This window comes from Gopherus flavomarginatus, chromosome 1 (assembly GCF_025201925.1).
Source record: "Gopherus flavomarginatus isolate rGopFla2 chromosome 1, rGopFla2.mat.asm, whole genome shotgun sequence".
Taxonomy (NCBI): domain Eukaryota; kingdom Metazoa; phylum Chordata; order Testudines; family Testudinidae; genus Gopherus; species Gopherus flavomarginatus.
Window position 1 is genome coordinate 63,000,191 of NC_066617.1, and position 16,409 is coordinate 63,016,599.

At 37.7% G+C, this 16,409-nt stretch overlaps 1 protein-coding gene across 4 annotated transcripts in view; it reads left to right on the forward strand.

The window, feature by feature from the left end:
- The window catches only part of SLC16A7 (solute carrier family 16 member 7), a 627,896-nt gene that overhangs the window by 122,615 nt on the left and 488,872 nt on the right, over positions 1-16,409 (forward strand). For 3 of the 4 annotated variants that reach the window (XM_050923821.1, XM_050923832.1, XM_050923842.1), the window contains exons 4-5: positions 1,330-2,145; positions 5,409-8,617. In XM_050923821.1, the coding sequence (XP_050779778.1) occupies positions 1,330-2,145; positions 5,409-5,680 (1,088 nt within the window). In that variant the 3' untranslated portion in view covers positions 5,681-8,617. Of the gene's footprint in view, positions 1-1,329; positions 2,146-5,408; positions 8,618-16,409 lie in introns of those variants that run through there. The other variant, XR_007769459.1, reaches the window with a different exon arrangement.

Sequence of the window (16,409 nt, forward strand, 5' to 3'; positions counted from 1 at the left end):
AAAACAGCAGAGATGAGGTCAGGTCTACTAGATATGCAAACTCTAATATTAAGCTTCTGTAGGCTCACAAAAAAATATATATATATATATACATATCCAGCAAAATAGTATGCTGGGCACGGTCCAGCTGTCCCCAGAATAAAAATATTCCTGTCTGAAAACAAATGCTAAATCCCCAAAGCTCTAGAACTGATCAAAGGGTTGGAATTAAAGTGATAATAAGGCCACTAGATTAAATTACCTCACTACCAAAGGGATTCTAATTTTTTAAAATCATCGCTTTTGAATAAAGAAAGAAGGTGAGATTAGAGGTCATATAGAAGCATGGAATACACAAATAAGATCTTATTCTGTCACTACATCAAAGCTTATGTTTATCTGTAATTGACTTGAGTAGAAGTTAATCATTTTGAAAGAAACTCTTTCTTACTGAGTGTGGTGGGTTTCTTGTTTGTTTTGTTTTGTTTAAGACCTAACGTCTCTACTTTTTAAGAGCCAAATGCAGGAACCCACTACTTAGACCAAGGAGTGAGCTAGGCACTATGTTTGCCCATGGGAGAAGAGAGAAGGAATTCTTCCTCAGACACTACATTGCAGGTGCATTGCTACTAAACTCTGTGGCTCCAGTGTATCCCCACCCAAGGAGGAGGACCACAGGTGGATCCTCTGACTGCACATCTAGCCCAACTTTGCCTCACCCCCTGCTCTGCTGTGCAGGGAGCTGGGGCTGTGCATCCCCACACAGCCCCTTTCCCACCCCAGTGCAATTCCACTATCAGGACCTCCACAGCTGCAGATGTGGGGCTGGATTTCCTGCAAAATCTCTATTTATTAATCATATTACATCTTACTTTGGATACATGTTCAACCTTTAAAAGGGATAGAGGGATAAAAGCCAGTGGATTTATGCTTCTAAATATATTGTGCTCTCTTTTGTAGATGAGGTGACATTTAATACGTTTTGTGAAATGAACTCGGAGAGAACTGTGTTGCAGCTTAGTAACATGCAAAAATGGTGTATTCAAGGTCTTGATACCATTGTTCCTCTGTCACTCCATTGTCTATATAATTGCTCAAACATTACTATGAGTATTTACTTTTATTGCAATGCAATACAAGGAAATAACAGTACTCGAGTGTGACATAGTGGTGACATTAAAATGTGTGGAAAGCAGTGAAACCACATTTCATTTTCCAGTGCTGATAGTGTTTTATCTTCATTGGGAATTTCTGAATGGCATTTTAGCTTTTTTGAATTATTTTGTCTGCTTATCGTGAAGGGTTTTCAATGTATTACATGCAATAACTCTGTGCTCTTTTGTTGTTTAGGTCTTGGCTTAGCCTTCAACTTGCAGCCTGCCTTGACTATGATTGGCAAGTATTTCTATAAGAAGCGGCCCATTGCTAATGGACTGGCCATGGCTGGAAGTCCAGTGTTTCTAAGCACACTAGCACCTCTCAATCAATTCCTCTTTAATGCATTTGGATGGAAAGGAAGCTTTCTCATTCTGGGAGGACTTCTTTTGAACTGCTGTGTGGCTGGGTCACTTATGAGACCTGTTGGACCAAAACCAGTCCCTCCTGTGAAAAAAGATGTCGAGAAGGGAGCAGAAGTTTCAGCCTTACACATGAATAACAAAAAGAAGTCATGCTGGCAAACTGTGAATAAATACTTAGATCTGTCCCTCTTTAAACACAGAGGGTTTCTGGTTTATTTGTCAGGAAATGTTATTATGTTTGTTGGCTTCTTTGCCCCAATAGTATTCTTGGCTCCTTATGCCAAACACAAGGGAATTGATGAATATTCTGCTGCTTTTTTGCTCTCTATTCTAGCTTTTGTAGACATGTTTGCTAGGCCTTCAATGGGACTTGTAGCAAACTCCAAATACATCCGGCCAAAAATCCAGTACTTCTTTAGTTTTGCTGTCTTGTACAATGGCATCTGTCATATCATGTGCCCACTGGCAGAGGACTATACAGGCCTGGTGGTATATGCTGTACTTTTTGGATTTGCTTTTGGAATGGTTAGCAGTATCCTTTTTGAGTCGTTGATGGATCTCGTTGGTGCTGCCCGGTTTTCCAGTGCTGTGGGACTTGTCACAATTGTGGAGTGCTGCCCTGTTCTCCTAGGCCCCCCTCTAGGAGGTAAGGATTCCTTTTTATTCTCCTTTCCAATATCACTGGGCTGGCTGTGAATATTTAAGTTATTATTTATATTTATCTAAAATATTAGACGTGCACATGTTAGTTAATGTTGCCACAAGAACTGTCATGTTTTCACCGCTTGTTCTTTTGAATTTACTTTTGTAACATTACTTTTTTTTTGGCATATCATAGATTTAGATTTATATGCAGCTTTATATTGCCTGTGTATATATGGTGTATAGTCGTCATGGCTATGTGTGTCGCTATATAGGTAGACATACAAACATAGATAAGATATGGTAAGATGGTATTTGCTCTCAGTGCTAGCCACCCAGTCCTATTTTTCATGTGCCTTACTAGGCGATTAGCAGTGCTGAGAGCATCTCTTCCATAGTGGTGCTTCCATTACCTCCTGGTCAGCACAGCTCTCTCTCTCTCTCAATGGGCTACATTCATGGGACTCCACTTTATTCCCCAAAACAAAGAAGCTACTTCTGTAGGTGCCACCTCACAAAATGGTTCCTAATTTCCCTAACCAATGGCTGCCAAACTAGTGGCTGCTTACAAATAAAATGATACATATATAAATTGTCATTTTAAAGCTCCCCACATGCTACTTTACTACCGCACTGTTTTAATCCTAAGCACATGGGAGGTTATTGAAATCAGATTGATTCTCACAACATGGCTGAGTAAAGTGCATGCACAAGAGGGCTCTGATAGATATTGCCCCTCAGCGCATAAGCAGAACATTGTCCCTCATTATGAAAATACAGTGTTAGTTAATTTTCATATACTGATCACCTCCAGAATTCTGATAAAAGAGCTGGGATTTTCAAAAGAATTTTAGGGAATTAGGTGCCCAAAATCCAACTGTGAAATCCCTGACCAAATATTAATTTGAACTAAACATATACAAATATATACTTTTGAACTAAACAATATTAGATTTTATAGATGTGAATTATAAATGTAGCTCCTAGTATTGCAAACTCTTACACACACGCTCAATACTACATGCAGGAGTACTCCCATTGAAGTCAATGGGTCTACTCATGTGGGTAAAGTTATATAGGTAAATGTTTGCGTGACCCAGGCCATAATTTGTACTAAAATAACATCTGTTGAACTTATTTGTTAATGAAAATTTAAATGATGCCAGCTGATTACAACGTATGCACTTTATTTTATTGAAATTAATATTTAACAGTTATACAAGTCATTCCAAATGAATCTGATCTCATCTTATGTTCATAGATGTTGGAACACAATAGATTCCTCTAACACAGACACTTGGAATGCCCCCTAGTGGAGGGACTGTGTCTATGACTAATAAAATCCAGTCACCTGAAACATTGAAACCTATATTAATATTAAATCTAATATTAATGTAGTGATAAAGTATACATCTATTTATTTTTCTCATATTTGTTATGTGGATTTTTTTGAAGTGATACCTTTTGGATATAATCAGGTCACCTTTGTTAATTTCTCTACTTGAATATGTTGAAAAGCTCATACTCCAGTTTTGATCTGTTGAGGTCTCTTAAAGTATAATGATGATCTCATGCATGAACATTAAGTTAATTTTTGATAATAATTCTTTGAGACTGGCACCATTAAAAACTAGCAAATTGCCTGGATTATCTACCTCAGTTGCAACAATATATTAATATTTTAATAGTACTATATTATTAGTGTCTCAATATATACATTATTTTATTATTCCTAAGTAGTAAGCATAGGGAATACTGCCAATACTGAGGTAAACATTTCTATTTATTTAAGGCAAAACTACTAACTTTATAAAGGGTAACCACTATGCATTATCTTCAAAGGTTTTATTGCATTAGATAAAATATTACTGCTTTTTAATGCTTTAAAAATGTATTTAAATTTAATATTCAAGCAGGGCAAAAAATTTCAGGTGGAACACTTGTCCAATGGAAAAAAATTAAATGAAGCATTTTGATAAAGTCAAACATTTTGACCTTATCAGAATGAAACATTTCATTTTTTGTTTTGAAATTATATATATTCTACTGTTTTCTATCATTATATTATAAAAATTATTAAAACACAAATTTAAAATATACAAACATTATAAATATATAGATTAATCAATACACCCCCGTTTCCCCCCTAAAATTTCATTTAGCAGGATATTGGAAATTTTTCAACTTTATTCTGATTTGGAAAATCTGATTCTGATTTTAAAATCTGTTTCCCACAGAACAGAAATTCCAAGTTTTGACCAGGTCTAGTTGGTATGTCAGTTTTATGGCCCCAATACAGCAAAGCATTTAAGCACATACTTAAAGTATGTGAATCATCCTGTTGACTTCAATAAGATTACTCATGCTTAAATTAAGTATGTGTTTATGTGCCTTGCTGTACTGGTAGCCTGTCTTTTAATTTAGAGTTTAGAAAATGCAATAGAATTAAAAGAATGACTCAATGTGAAAAGGTAGTCAGAATACATTTTTTTTTCATCCAAATGGCTTATGAATGTAAGTCATGCTTGCTTATTGTGGCACTCTCCTTTTGGTAGTGGCAAGGTCAACTAGAGATTGACTAGTCTGATACAACCTGGACTAACAGAGCAAGTTCCTTTAACTCAGACGGTAGAAGCTCATGCCTTAAGATACAGAGGTCCCACATTTGATCTTTGCTGCTGATAATCCATCTGGGGGCGTAAACATTACCCATACAAGTTTGGGAACACGATTCAGAGTTTGAAACTCAGTTTTAATGACACTAAGGTGAAATATTCTGTCCTTGGGGACAGAATAAGTGGAGCATAAGTAGCAGCTGCACAATGGGACATAGTAATAGCAGCTGAGAAGGCAGACACCTTTCCAGCCTCTTTTCTGCAAGCAGCCCAAATGAGTGCTAGACATCCATTCCAAAACAACAATAGAAAGACATTAGGAGAAGGCCGGGGGGGGGGGGGGGAGGGAGACAGGTCTGAACAGAAAAGTATACAACCTACTATTGTTGATTAGACTCTATTTCCTTAGTCTCAATTATTTTACTACAGATAATGAATGCAATAACTTCCAATCTAACTAATATAAAATTTATTAAAGCTCCACTATACATCTGTCTGTGAAAATGCCCAATCTAGGACAATTTTTATAGTGTTGAAAATACTTTTAATGCAGGACATTTATTGATAATACCTGTGGGAAGGACCTGGAATTTATTTCTAACTACAGTTGAAATATTTTCAAGTGTGGTTTTGTATTGTTTCTGTCTTTCAGGTTGGTTAGTGGATATAACTGGAGAATATAAATACATGTACATTGTCTGTGGATCGATTGTGATTGCGGCAAGTATTTGGTTGTTCATTGGCAATGCCATCAACTACAGGCTTTTGGCAAAAGAGAAGAAGTTAGAAGAAGAAAAACAGAAAGCATTAAAGAATGCTGATCCCAAGGAAGCAGAACCTTTGACCAACAATGAGAATGAGGAGGCTGCCAACAGGTCTGACAAAGTACTCAATGATTCTTCGGAAAGGGAAACTAATATTTAATATGAAATATGCCTCAGACGTCAATGTTTTTTACTTCCATTACAAGTATTTTGTCAAGTTACAGGCCAGGTTTTGTAGTAATAATGATCAGTCACAATATTGGATAAGAACAGAAATTTGCCAAAGCCGAGATTCCAAATAAATTACCATTGACAGTTTGTTTTTTTATTTTGGTGATGAGAATTTTAGATTTCAGAGACAGTGACTCCATGCGCATTAGTCCAATCCAACCCTAACTGTGGACAGTGTGGGTCAGGTAGAATTAAACTTTAAGCTCCTCCACCACAAATTACCTTGTTCCAAAATAACTTCTAATGCAACAGTATCTGTTTAGTCGTGTTACAGAAGCCATCTGTCTTAACCCTCTGAACTGCCAGTGCCTGTTGACTTCTACTCACCACCATATTTTGGCCTCGAATATTAAAGAAGGATATCAGATTATGGGTTAAGATCTGAAAAGGAAGACAAAATACTGAAATGGTCTGAGTAAAGTGCATAAGAAACTGCCTACCCTTTTATAATGTATGCCCACTAGATCAAAAGGATGTATTTATACATATAACTGGAATGTGGCTGTAAAAGATAAGGTTAGAAGATAAAAAGGTAGATTTTTTTATTGCTAAAATGCAATAAATGTTTCATTATAATAAATGCAAGTGTTTGTTTCCAGTGATAGCTAGTCACATGTTTAAACATTTAGTTTTGAACTATGAGAACACTCAGGCTGCATTAATATAAATTAGCTTAAAAAGCCATTTGTATTAAAAAAAAATAAAGATAAACATGTCAGTGGTACATAGGTTGTAAGGGTAGCTACCATTTCATTCATCAGATACGAAGACTTAAATTAACAAGAGGGACTAACTGGTTCAGGGGATTAGAATGATTCAGCTTTTTATTTCTAGCGACCTAATCCAATACCCAGGGAAGTCAAAGAGAGTCTTTCCATTAACTTCAGTGGACTTTGGATCAATTAGTCCTTTGGTAATTTGTTCTAATCACAGCCATATGTTTATTCACAGAAGGTCATTATCCTTTGATAGCCTATGTGAAAAGAATTTTAAGATGTAACCTAGGGTCCTTGTGCACAGGTAACCTCATTACAATTCCCATCTACCCACCCGACACATTAAGCTTAAACTAACTCCTTTGTTGAGTGTATGAGCAGAAAGGCCAAAAACTGAACTCGCTGTAAAACAATTGAGACATGTTGGCAGCGCAGGGTGGGAAACGAGGCATTGCTCCTATCTGTGGTACACTTTTCTTTTTTGTATTGGATTTTGGTCTTGTACCTACAGTAGTTCATAAATACTCAAATTCAATTTCAATTGAAAACATTACAATTTTTTTCTTAAAGGAGGACAAAATACAAACAAATACTAAACAGCATCTGTGTATGATTACTCTTGAAAGCTAAAACTAAAAGCTAATTCCACACTTGCAGAAGTTTCAAAGTGATGGTGTGTTAAATGAAAATATTTCTGTTTTATTTAGGTGAGTAAGGGAAGCTGCTATCCATAAATCTTGAAGGGAGGCACCTACATATAAATGCATCTGAAATCTTGAAAATTAAGGGTCTGATTCATGCAACATTTATGAATGAGTTTTGCACCACTCACACATGATTCAGGAAAACATACTATTGTGCAGTTAATTTGACCCTCCCCCCTTTTTTTAACCTCTGAAAGGTGTGATCATGTTAAATATACTGATAAACTAAGCAGAAGGGGAAATCCCAATTTCTCAGATAAAATAAGTAAAGAAATCTGTGAAAAATTGGCAGATGTGTGTGCATTTAAGGTAGATTTGCCCCAGGACTCATGTTCAATTTGATTATTTACATCAGGTTTTTGTTTTTCTTTTGATGTGCTATTATATTTAATGTACAATGAATTGCCATAGCAGATGCAACACTTTGTCGTTCCTTTCAAGACTCAGCATTGTTTTCAATAATGTATTGAATCCACTTCTAGTGCTGTGCAGAAATGTAAATTGACATTTACCAATGCTCTTGCAGCAATGCTGGACCATTTTGAGAAAAATCTTGTGATTTTATAGGAATCTCTGCAGTGTTTAATGCACAATAGAAGCAAATCTTGCAGAGAAAACACCTATTATTACTCAGTTTGGACTGGATTGAAAGTAGGCTCAGTGCTGTGTAACGGGCAGTCATAGTTGTGTCACCACAGGGCTCGGTCACAGTTCCTGCCCTGCCTTGTCTTGCTTCAGGGAGAACAAAACATTGAAATAAGTAAAACTGTGCCTATGGGCCACATTGTGGCATCCTTACTTATGCTAAGAAGTACCTTACTCCTCAAGTAGTACCATCAGCAACTTTCCTTAGTGTTCTCCATTCTTCTGGGGGCCCAAATTCTGGGAAATGCTAAGCAACTCTCTCTTTATTTATGGAAGTGAAGGGTGCTTAGTACAGTATCTCTGACAGCTCTCAGCACCTTGCTGGATGAGGCCCTTCGATTCTATGATTAGTGACAAATGGGCCATTTGTCATTTTCCTTATTAATATTTTCTCCCTCCATTTCCTTACAAAACTACTAACCAAAGTAGTCCTAAGGTGTAATCTATAGGAAAAAGGTGTTTTTCATCTTTATGAATGGCAACCTCTCAGTACTGGTAGCAAATAGACAAGCCCTTTGCTTGGTGAAACTGACTCCTGCAGCACTGGACCGTAGTTCTCAGAATAAATAGGAGGGAATTGCTCTCCTATAGTAGTTACGTTAGCGCTGACCTCAGCCTCTTTTTGTCTGACCTCAGCCATAGCATTTGTGCCCCTCAATGCATGCCACTTTGGGCCTCATCTTCTTCTTGCTTATACCGGGTTAATATAAGAATAACACCACTGAAATTTTAAAGGAGTGTGAGAATCAGGCCCACTGCACTATGCAGTGGTGTTTCTCCGATGATACTATTTGGCTACATTTTTAGATAGCTTCTTAGAGCATATCTTCACATGCAGTTAATTTCCTTTTATTTTTGTGACCTCCCTCCCTCTGTACTGTCCTTTTTAACTTCAAAGAAAGACTTCACACCGATGAGTAAGGTTAGAACTTTTTTTCAAGCTTTTAATGCATGTAGATGTACACGAACCCTCTCATCTGCTCCTCACTGAACTGTTTGTAACTGTCTCCACTTCTGGATTATCCCCAAACTCACAAAAAGACCTGATATTACACCTTCTGGAATAAGAAGTCACATCCCAGAGCCCTCCTCAAACAGAGCATGAACTGTGAACTATCCTGGTTGAGTTCAGCAAGGTCTTATTTTTCCCAATCAGCCAACTTTTCCCTTGTTACTGCTCTCATTTAGAGGGTGAAATCCTGGCTGTGTGGAAGTCAATGACAAAACTCCCATTGATTTCAGTAGGGCCAGATTTCATATTAAGTTTCTTCCTTTTATAACTCTGGTATACCTGCCAAATTTTCAGTGTGGATAAGAGAGATTTGTCTCACTGGTAAGGTAATGGGCCAACCCTTGCTCCCAATGATGATGTCAATGGTAGTTGAACAATCGAATTTAGTGGGAGCTAGTCTGTTCCAAATGGTTCATGTACAATGTTGCATGGTGAATTAATGAGGCAACAAAACATGGGACATTGAATCAGGGTGTTACACACGTGATAGTGTGCGTTGAAAATACTATTACAGTAGTTTTTAAAAGGCTGAAAAGTGGGGTGTTTTCACATTTTGATGCAAATACTCTGCAAAACCAGACATACACTTCATCAAGTGGAAGATGGAAGATCAGGACTCTGTTAGCCGTACTGGAATGGGTTAGCAACAGGCCCTTGTAAGAAACCCATACAGTGCTTTAGGTCAGCTCATTAGATGCTTCCTTCACATTACGAGGTCAGACAGCATCAAGAAGGGTACAATCTTTTCCTCCTGTTTCCTTCAAGATTCTTTTACAAGTTTCTATCATACAGAAGGGATGGGGAAAACATTACAAATACAAATGTGTGTGACAATGTAACAAGATGGTCAGTATGTGTAATACCTGTCATCCCTTTCACTCACTCATCCATTGTCATGGCTGCTCATTAGTTTCTGCAGTGACTTCATCTTGACTTTGAGCAATACTTTTTCTCTGTTACCATCACCTCTCTTTATTGCATTGAAACTGTAGCTAGTATTGACTCAGAAGACACACCATGGAGAAATAGGAGCCCAATTGTGCAGTCAGTCTATGTGCAGAACAGGCCTAAAGATTACGGAGGATGGTTCTCTCTTTTCTTTGTCCTTTACAGAAGAAACATTGAGGTTTAGTAATTTTATTTCCCTTCCACTACACTTATCACTTCATTTATTTCATCTTCTCCTTTTCCCCTGTCATTCTGTTATTTTCTCTCTACATTGATGTATCATAATAGAAGTAGTATCTGGTATATTCAGGAGTGGCACCAGAGTTTCTGGCGCCCTAGGCAGAATTCGGGGGGCGGCATTTTGTGCGCTCCCCACGGGGCGTGGGAGCTTCCAGTTCCGCTCCTGTTGCGCCGTCGAAGAAGGACCCTCCGCCAAAATGCTGCAGGCGACAGCAGCAGTCATTGAGCTGCTCAATTGCCTGCGCTGTTTTCCACGGCACGTCGGCGGAAGGTCCTTCTTCGGCGGCGCTACAGGAGCGGAACCAGACGCTCCCGTGCACCCTGTGGGGAGCGCACAAAATGCTGCCCCCCAAATCCTGGCATCCTAGGCAACCGCCTAGGGTCACCTAATGGAAGCGCTGGCCCTGGGTATTTTGTGACTTTTGTTAAGTGTTTTCTTCTGCTTTTTTATTTAAATGCCTATGTGACTTCTCTTTCCACAGTCTCCCTGTGGGGGCTGTGACTTCAGAGGGTTGAGGTAAGTAACGGTTAGATCATATATAACAAACCATATAAGTCACAAGTAACCATCAGTTCTGTCTCTGACATGATACATACCTGAGGGTTTCAGTAAGCAAAACCAGTGAGTTATTTTTAGACTACCTTGCTGTAAATTAAGCTAACATTTTTGCCTAGTAAAAAAATGGAATTAACGCACATTTTCCTAATTTCTCCGTGGAAAACTATTTTTCTACTCATATACAGCTATATAAAGGGAGTTTTTATTGGTTTTATTGGTTATTAGCATTTCAATTTTTAGTAAATGTGCTCTCTATATAGGTTTTATTTTTACTCTTTTGATATTAGTGTATGCCTGTTCTTTGCATTAAAAATATAGAATATTTTTTCAGCACAAATTGCATATTCTTCTTTTGCAATACAGTATATGTTCTTTTCCTATCATCTACCTCTCAGTTATAGTTTAGAGAAGCACATGGCCCCAGGAGAAAGTTAGCAAATGTATAACAAAACCTATAAAATTAATTAGAAAGCCTCCCAAATATGTTAAAATCAGTCATTGTAATATTTTTATTTTATTATTATTTTAAACAAACATTGCAAATTTAGGGCCAGAATCTCAGAAATCTGTGTTTACAGCTGAGGAATTGGACTACCCGGGGAAGATTTGACCCTTGACTGGCATGGGTATTTACACTTTAATACTCTCTATGGTATCATACCTGCATGAAGTGTCCTATTCACTTTTGCATCAAATACACTATGTTACCATATATATAATTACTGGGATAGAGGGAACCAGGTCATGGCAACAGGTTACAGAAATTTTGGTACATATATACTACGCATTTTTCAAAGGGAGAATGTTACAGTAAACTAATGCATTTTGCAGGTTTGAAATCAATCCTTCCTTTATTTCAGAAATAGTAAGGGATTTGATATTGCTTTGTTATTTGTCTTTTACGGGGAGGGTAGTGATCATAGAAAGTAGAACTGGGTCAAGGGTGCAGTTAGTTCCCTTCATACCTTTTGTACAACAGCACAGATGGCATTTCCTCCAAGGATATCCTTGTTTTCAGCCTGCAACTCTATTCTTGATACAAATCCCTCTGAAGTCAATAGAAAGACTCCTATAGAAAGGGGGTTGGATCAGACTCTGAGGGTGAAATCCTGGCCCCATTGAAGTCAATGGCAAGACTCCCATTGACTTCAAAGGAGCCAAGATTTCTACTCTTTAACTCTCTACTCTTAACTATTTCTAGTCTTTAACGCCCTACCCTTTAACTATGTATGCCTGTCCTAACGTAACAAATACTAGCTTTGTGACAAGACATAAAGTAGGTTGTCCCTGCACAATATTCCTAATGAATCAGTTCTTAAATTTTCACACAACGTGTACTGTTTTAATAGTCTATGTAAATAATGAATACTTGTAGATTATTAAATATAAAAGGCATATTTAAATAAATACCTAAACAAATCTCATTTAAATCCAAAGGAAAGTTACCTAGTTCATTCTTTCTGAAGCCTTTCTTCAGCAGATTATAGTTTTCATTATTCATATCTATTTGGAATGTGTTTTATTTCTTTATGGATTTTTTATATATATATTTTAATCCACTTACAAATGTTTTATTTACCAAGCACAGTTTGTAACCCATTATATATATAGTGCTTATAGTGTGTTTGGTAAATAAAACATTTGTAAGTGGATTTAAAAAAGGATTTCAACAAATGAATGAAACTGAAAATTTTCTACAGGAATATATTTCATTATTTTTAAATTCTAGGTTTTATTTATATTAGAAATTCATTCAAAGAGAGAATTGAAATATTAAATATCACTGTGTTCTACCATGTCCCACATGTTCAATATGGCCCAAAATATCATCGGGTATTGTAACTGCTGTTAAAAAGGGAATTTTTTATAATATAACTGTAGAAATATTGTATAGAGCATCAAACTTCATTGCACCATGACCCTCTTCTGACAACAAAGTTGCTACATGAACCCCAGGGGGCAGGTGGAATCTGAACCCCTCATCCCTGGGTTGGGGGGGAAAGGGGGCCAGAGCCAGTCTTGCTGCCCTAGGTGGTGGTAGTGGGGAGAGTTCTGGAGTTCCAGCCCCTCCGCCCTGGGTGCAGGGGTGGGGAGCTCGGGCTTCAGCTTCAGCCCTGGGTCCCAGCAAGTCTAATGCTTGTCTTGGTGACCCCATTAAAATGGAGTCGTGACCCACAGTTTGAGAACCCCTGGATAGATGATCTCTGCACAAATGGTACAAGTTAAAGTACTCCATACCTTGATGGCCTGATTCTCTGAGGTGCTGAGGGCCATTAAGTCCCTTTGAATTCAGTGGTAATTGAGGCCACCAGGAGAATCAGAGAACCTTGAAAAGTTGAGCTAACATTGAGAGTTTAGAAAACCTTTGCAAGTACTTACTGAAGTTTAATGAATGTCAAAGTTACAACAATCTCATTCTGACTAGTTATCTTTTTGTACTTTTTGTATATGTGTTTCAGTCTGCCAGAAGGTACACAATACAAAGAAAAAACTGCATTGGCATAAAACCCAAGGGAAAGTTTCATCAGAAAGAATAGAGTGCATTTTCAAAATAGTGTGTGATAAGCACCCTTTCTTAGGTGAGACGTTGGTGCCTTTTCTACCTATGACCCACTTTGAAAATGCACCACTTCTGTTCCCTACCAACAGAATTTGCTATGCAATAATTAAATATGTAGTAGTCACTCTTATTGACTAACAAGATTTTTTTTAAATTTGCAATACTGTACATTTTTTTACTTGAACATATTGACTAGAAATTTTTTGACAATCATTTATTAGTTAGAGGTGCTATTCATATTCCAAAGATGGTTAGGCTGATAATAAACATGTCTACATTCAATAACCTTTTTTGAGTTGACAAAATTTTGTTGTTCATACTGTATATTAACACTGTACAAATGCTTATACACTATATTATGTTGTAATTATATGTATATTTATTTCTTCTTGCTCTTTAACTCCTATTCCAGGCCTGTATTAGAAACTAATATGTCCAGTTTGTCCATATGTATTTATGGAATTACAAGAAAAATTACCTATGATAAGCAATTTAAGAAATGAAAACTGAAAATAAAGTTTGTGAAGGAATGTCAGCTTTATCTGTTCTTTGAATGTATGCATACAAATTTGTTTACACTCATAAAATAGAGAAAGATAAATTAGGTGTGATAGTCTCCTCTTGCTACATATATGTAACTCCCATTAATAATTATGGGAATTATTCATGGCCCTCCATATGGCCCAATCCTCAGTATTTAAGTGGCTAAAGCCCATGGAAATCAATGCACCAAATACCTTTGAGGATCTGGGACTATGCCCTCAAGACTTGAAATGAGTGGGTGTGGGTTTTTGTTTCTCTTGTCATCTTCTAACCTTTCCCAGATCACCTATGCTAATCAATTGGCCAGATTCTCCCCTTACACCACGGGTAGATCCATTTGCCTCAGTGAAAATACTACTGATTTACAGTGTCAACAAGATCAGACTCAGGTCAGTTATTTTAAATTCAGGAGCATTATTCAACATTGTTATGATTTTTCAGCATAACACTAGGGTATTAATGTGCATCTTCTGCTGGACAGGGGAGCCATGGGATACTGGAAGACAAGTGTGTATAACTTTAGAAAACAGGAAACTGGTGAATATGCCTCAGAGGACGAACTTGAAAGCACATAGTCTTTGTTTTTAGAATTTTATGGTTGATTTAACCTAAATTCAATATTCTGTGACTTTTGCTACAGCCTACTTAGTCTGCCAAGATTAATTCAACTATCAGAAATTATTTAGAATTTTGTTTAGATGCCATTTTTTTAGTCTGCATCCATGTTACTCAAAATCTTAAGAAATAAAAATTTTTAAAATATATACCTTAAACAGTAAGCAGTGAGCTCAAAATACAGGAATGAAAATGTTGAAGTTGGGATAACTGAGATAAAGGAATGAGTCCAAAGTGGCTTCCTGCAAGTTTTGTTTTGTTTCCAACAAGAGATTGCTATTAACCCTGTTTATCGCACACAGCTATAACACTCACATTCCTAACTAAATGTAAGAGTGGGCCCATTAAAGCCAATGGAACTACTCATATGCTTCAGTCCCTTGCTGACTCCCGGCCATTCTGAATAGAGTCCAAACTTACCCCCTTGCCAGGGTTTGGAATTGGCTTGTTGAGACTTCAACAGCAACAGAATGAAAACCTCAACCTAAGGTTTCTCCCTAAGGTTGGCTGTTAGTATGTTGCCCATACAAAAGCTATTCTGTCCCACTGAGCAAGACTTCCTAACCTCTTATACTCCTGGTTGTCATTAATAAGTCGCACCTGTCACTCTGTCTCAGCAGTAATTACCCTGCACCTTTATTCAGGGTTCATATCCCTGACAGCTGGATGACTCAGAAAATTCCTGTGCACAGTCCTTGAATCTGCCATCCAGATACAGTTCATGTGTAATTATCTTTAAAACAGTAATTATAAAAACATTTGCTATTTTCACAATGCCTCTTTCTCACCTAATGGCATATAGTTCTCAGCATTTCACTTCCAGTACTGCTTTTAGCTTAAGATGTGGCAACTCCTTAGAAGCTCGCGGATACTGAATTTTATGTTCAAAGATGTAATCAGAAGCATAAGCAAAGAAAATAAATTGTATACATAATGAACCAACAAGTCATATAATCAGCAAATGCAGTGTTGTGGTAGCCATGTTGGTCCCAGGATATTAGAGACAAGCTGGGTGAGGTAATATCTTTAATTGGACCAACTCTCAGCAACGGAAGTTGGTCCAATAAAGATATTACCTCACCCACCTTGTCTCTCTAATAATCAGCTAATAATATTCATTGTTAAAATAAACACTTTCATTTGCAATAAGAACAATTCTTAATTTTGAAGATGTCTCAGGACCTGTAAGGTAGCAAGTACTTGTTTAGAATGATGCAACCCTTTGGGACCTTGGATTTTCCCCTAGAAAGTGCCTCATATCTTAACCACTTATGAAAGTTTTAAAGACTATTCAGATCCCTCAACTTTCCTTCAGTACTTCTGATGGTGTCCCTAGCCTCTGTTTGCCAGAAGCTGGGAATGAGTGACAGGGAATGGATCACTTGATGATTACCTGTTCTGTTCATTCCCTCTGAAGCACCTGGCATTGGCCACTGTTGGAAGACAGGATACTGGGCTGGATGGACCTTTGGTCTGACCCAGAATGGCCATTCTTATGTTCTTATTTGCACATTTGGCACAGTCCTCAGCAGCGTCAAGATCACACTTGGTGCAGCTGACAGAACAGGGGAGGCAAAGGGCACTCTTAACAAGACAGTTAGGCTATGTGTACACTTGAAGGTCAGAGTGTGATTTCCAGCTCATGCAGACATACTTATGCTAGATCTTATCAAACTAAAGTGCTAAAACTAATGATGTAGCCACAATAGCACAGGCAGCAGCATGAGCTAGCTGCCTAAGTACATACTTACCTGGATCCCCAGGGTATGTACTCAGAGTGGTTAGTCTGTGCTGCCACTCACTGGTGCCTTTGGCTACACTACTATTTTTAGTGAGTTCACTCGATGAGAGCAAGCATGAGTATCTCTGCCAAAGCTGAGAATCATACCCTCAGCTCCAGGTATAGATGTAGTTTTATGCTGGGGAAAGTAGAGCAGCCACGGAGTTGCGCTAAGTTACACTGGCTAGAACAATCACCTGGGGACTGTTCCAACAGCAGGAGAGCAGCTCCTGCTCTGCCTCCAACCAACTGTGACACCCCCACTGCATACCCATTAATAACTAAAGATAATAGAACAAATAATCAAGCAATCAGTTTGCAAACACCTAGAAGACA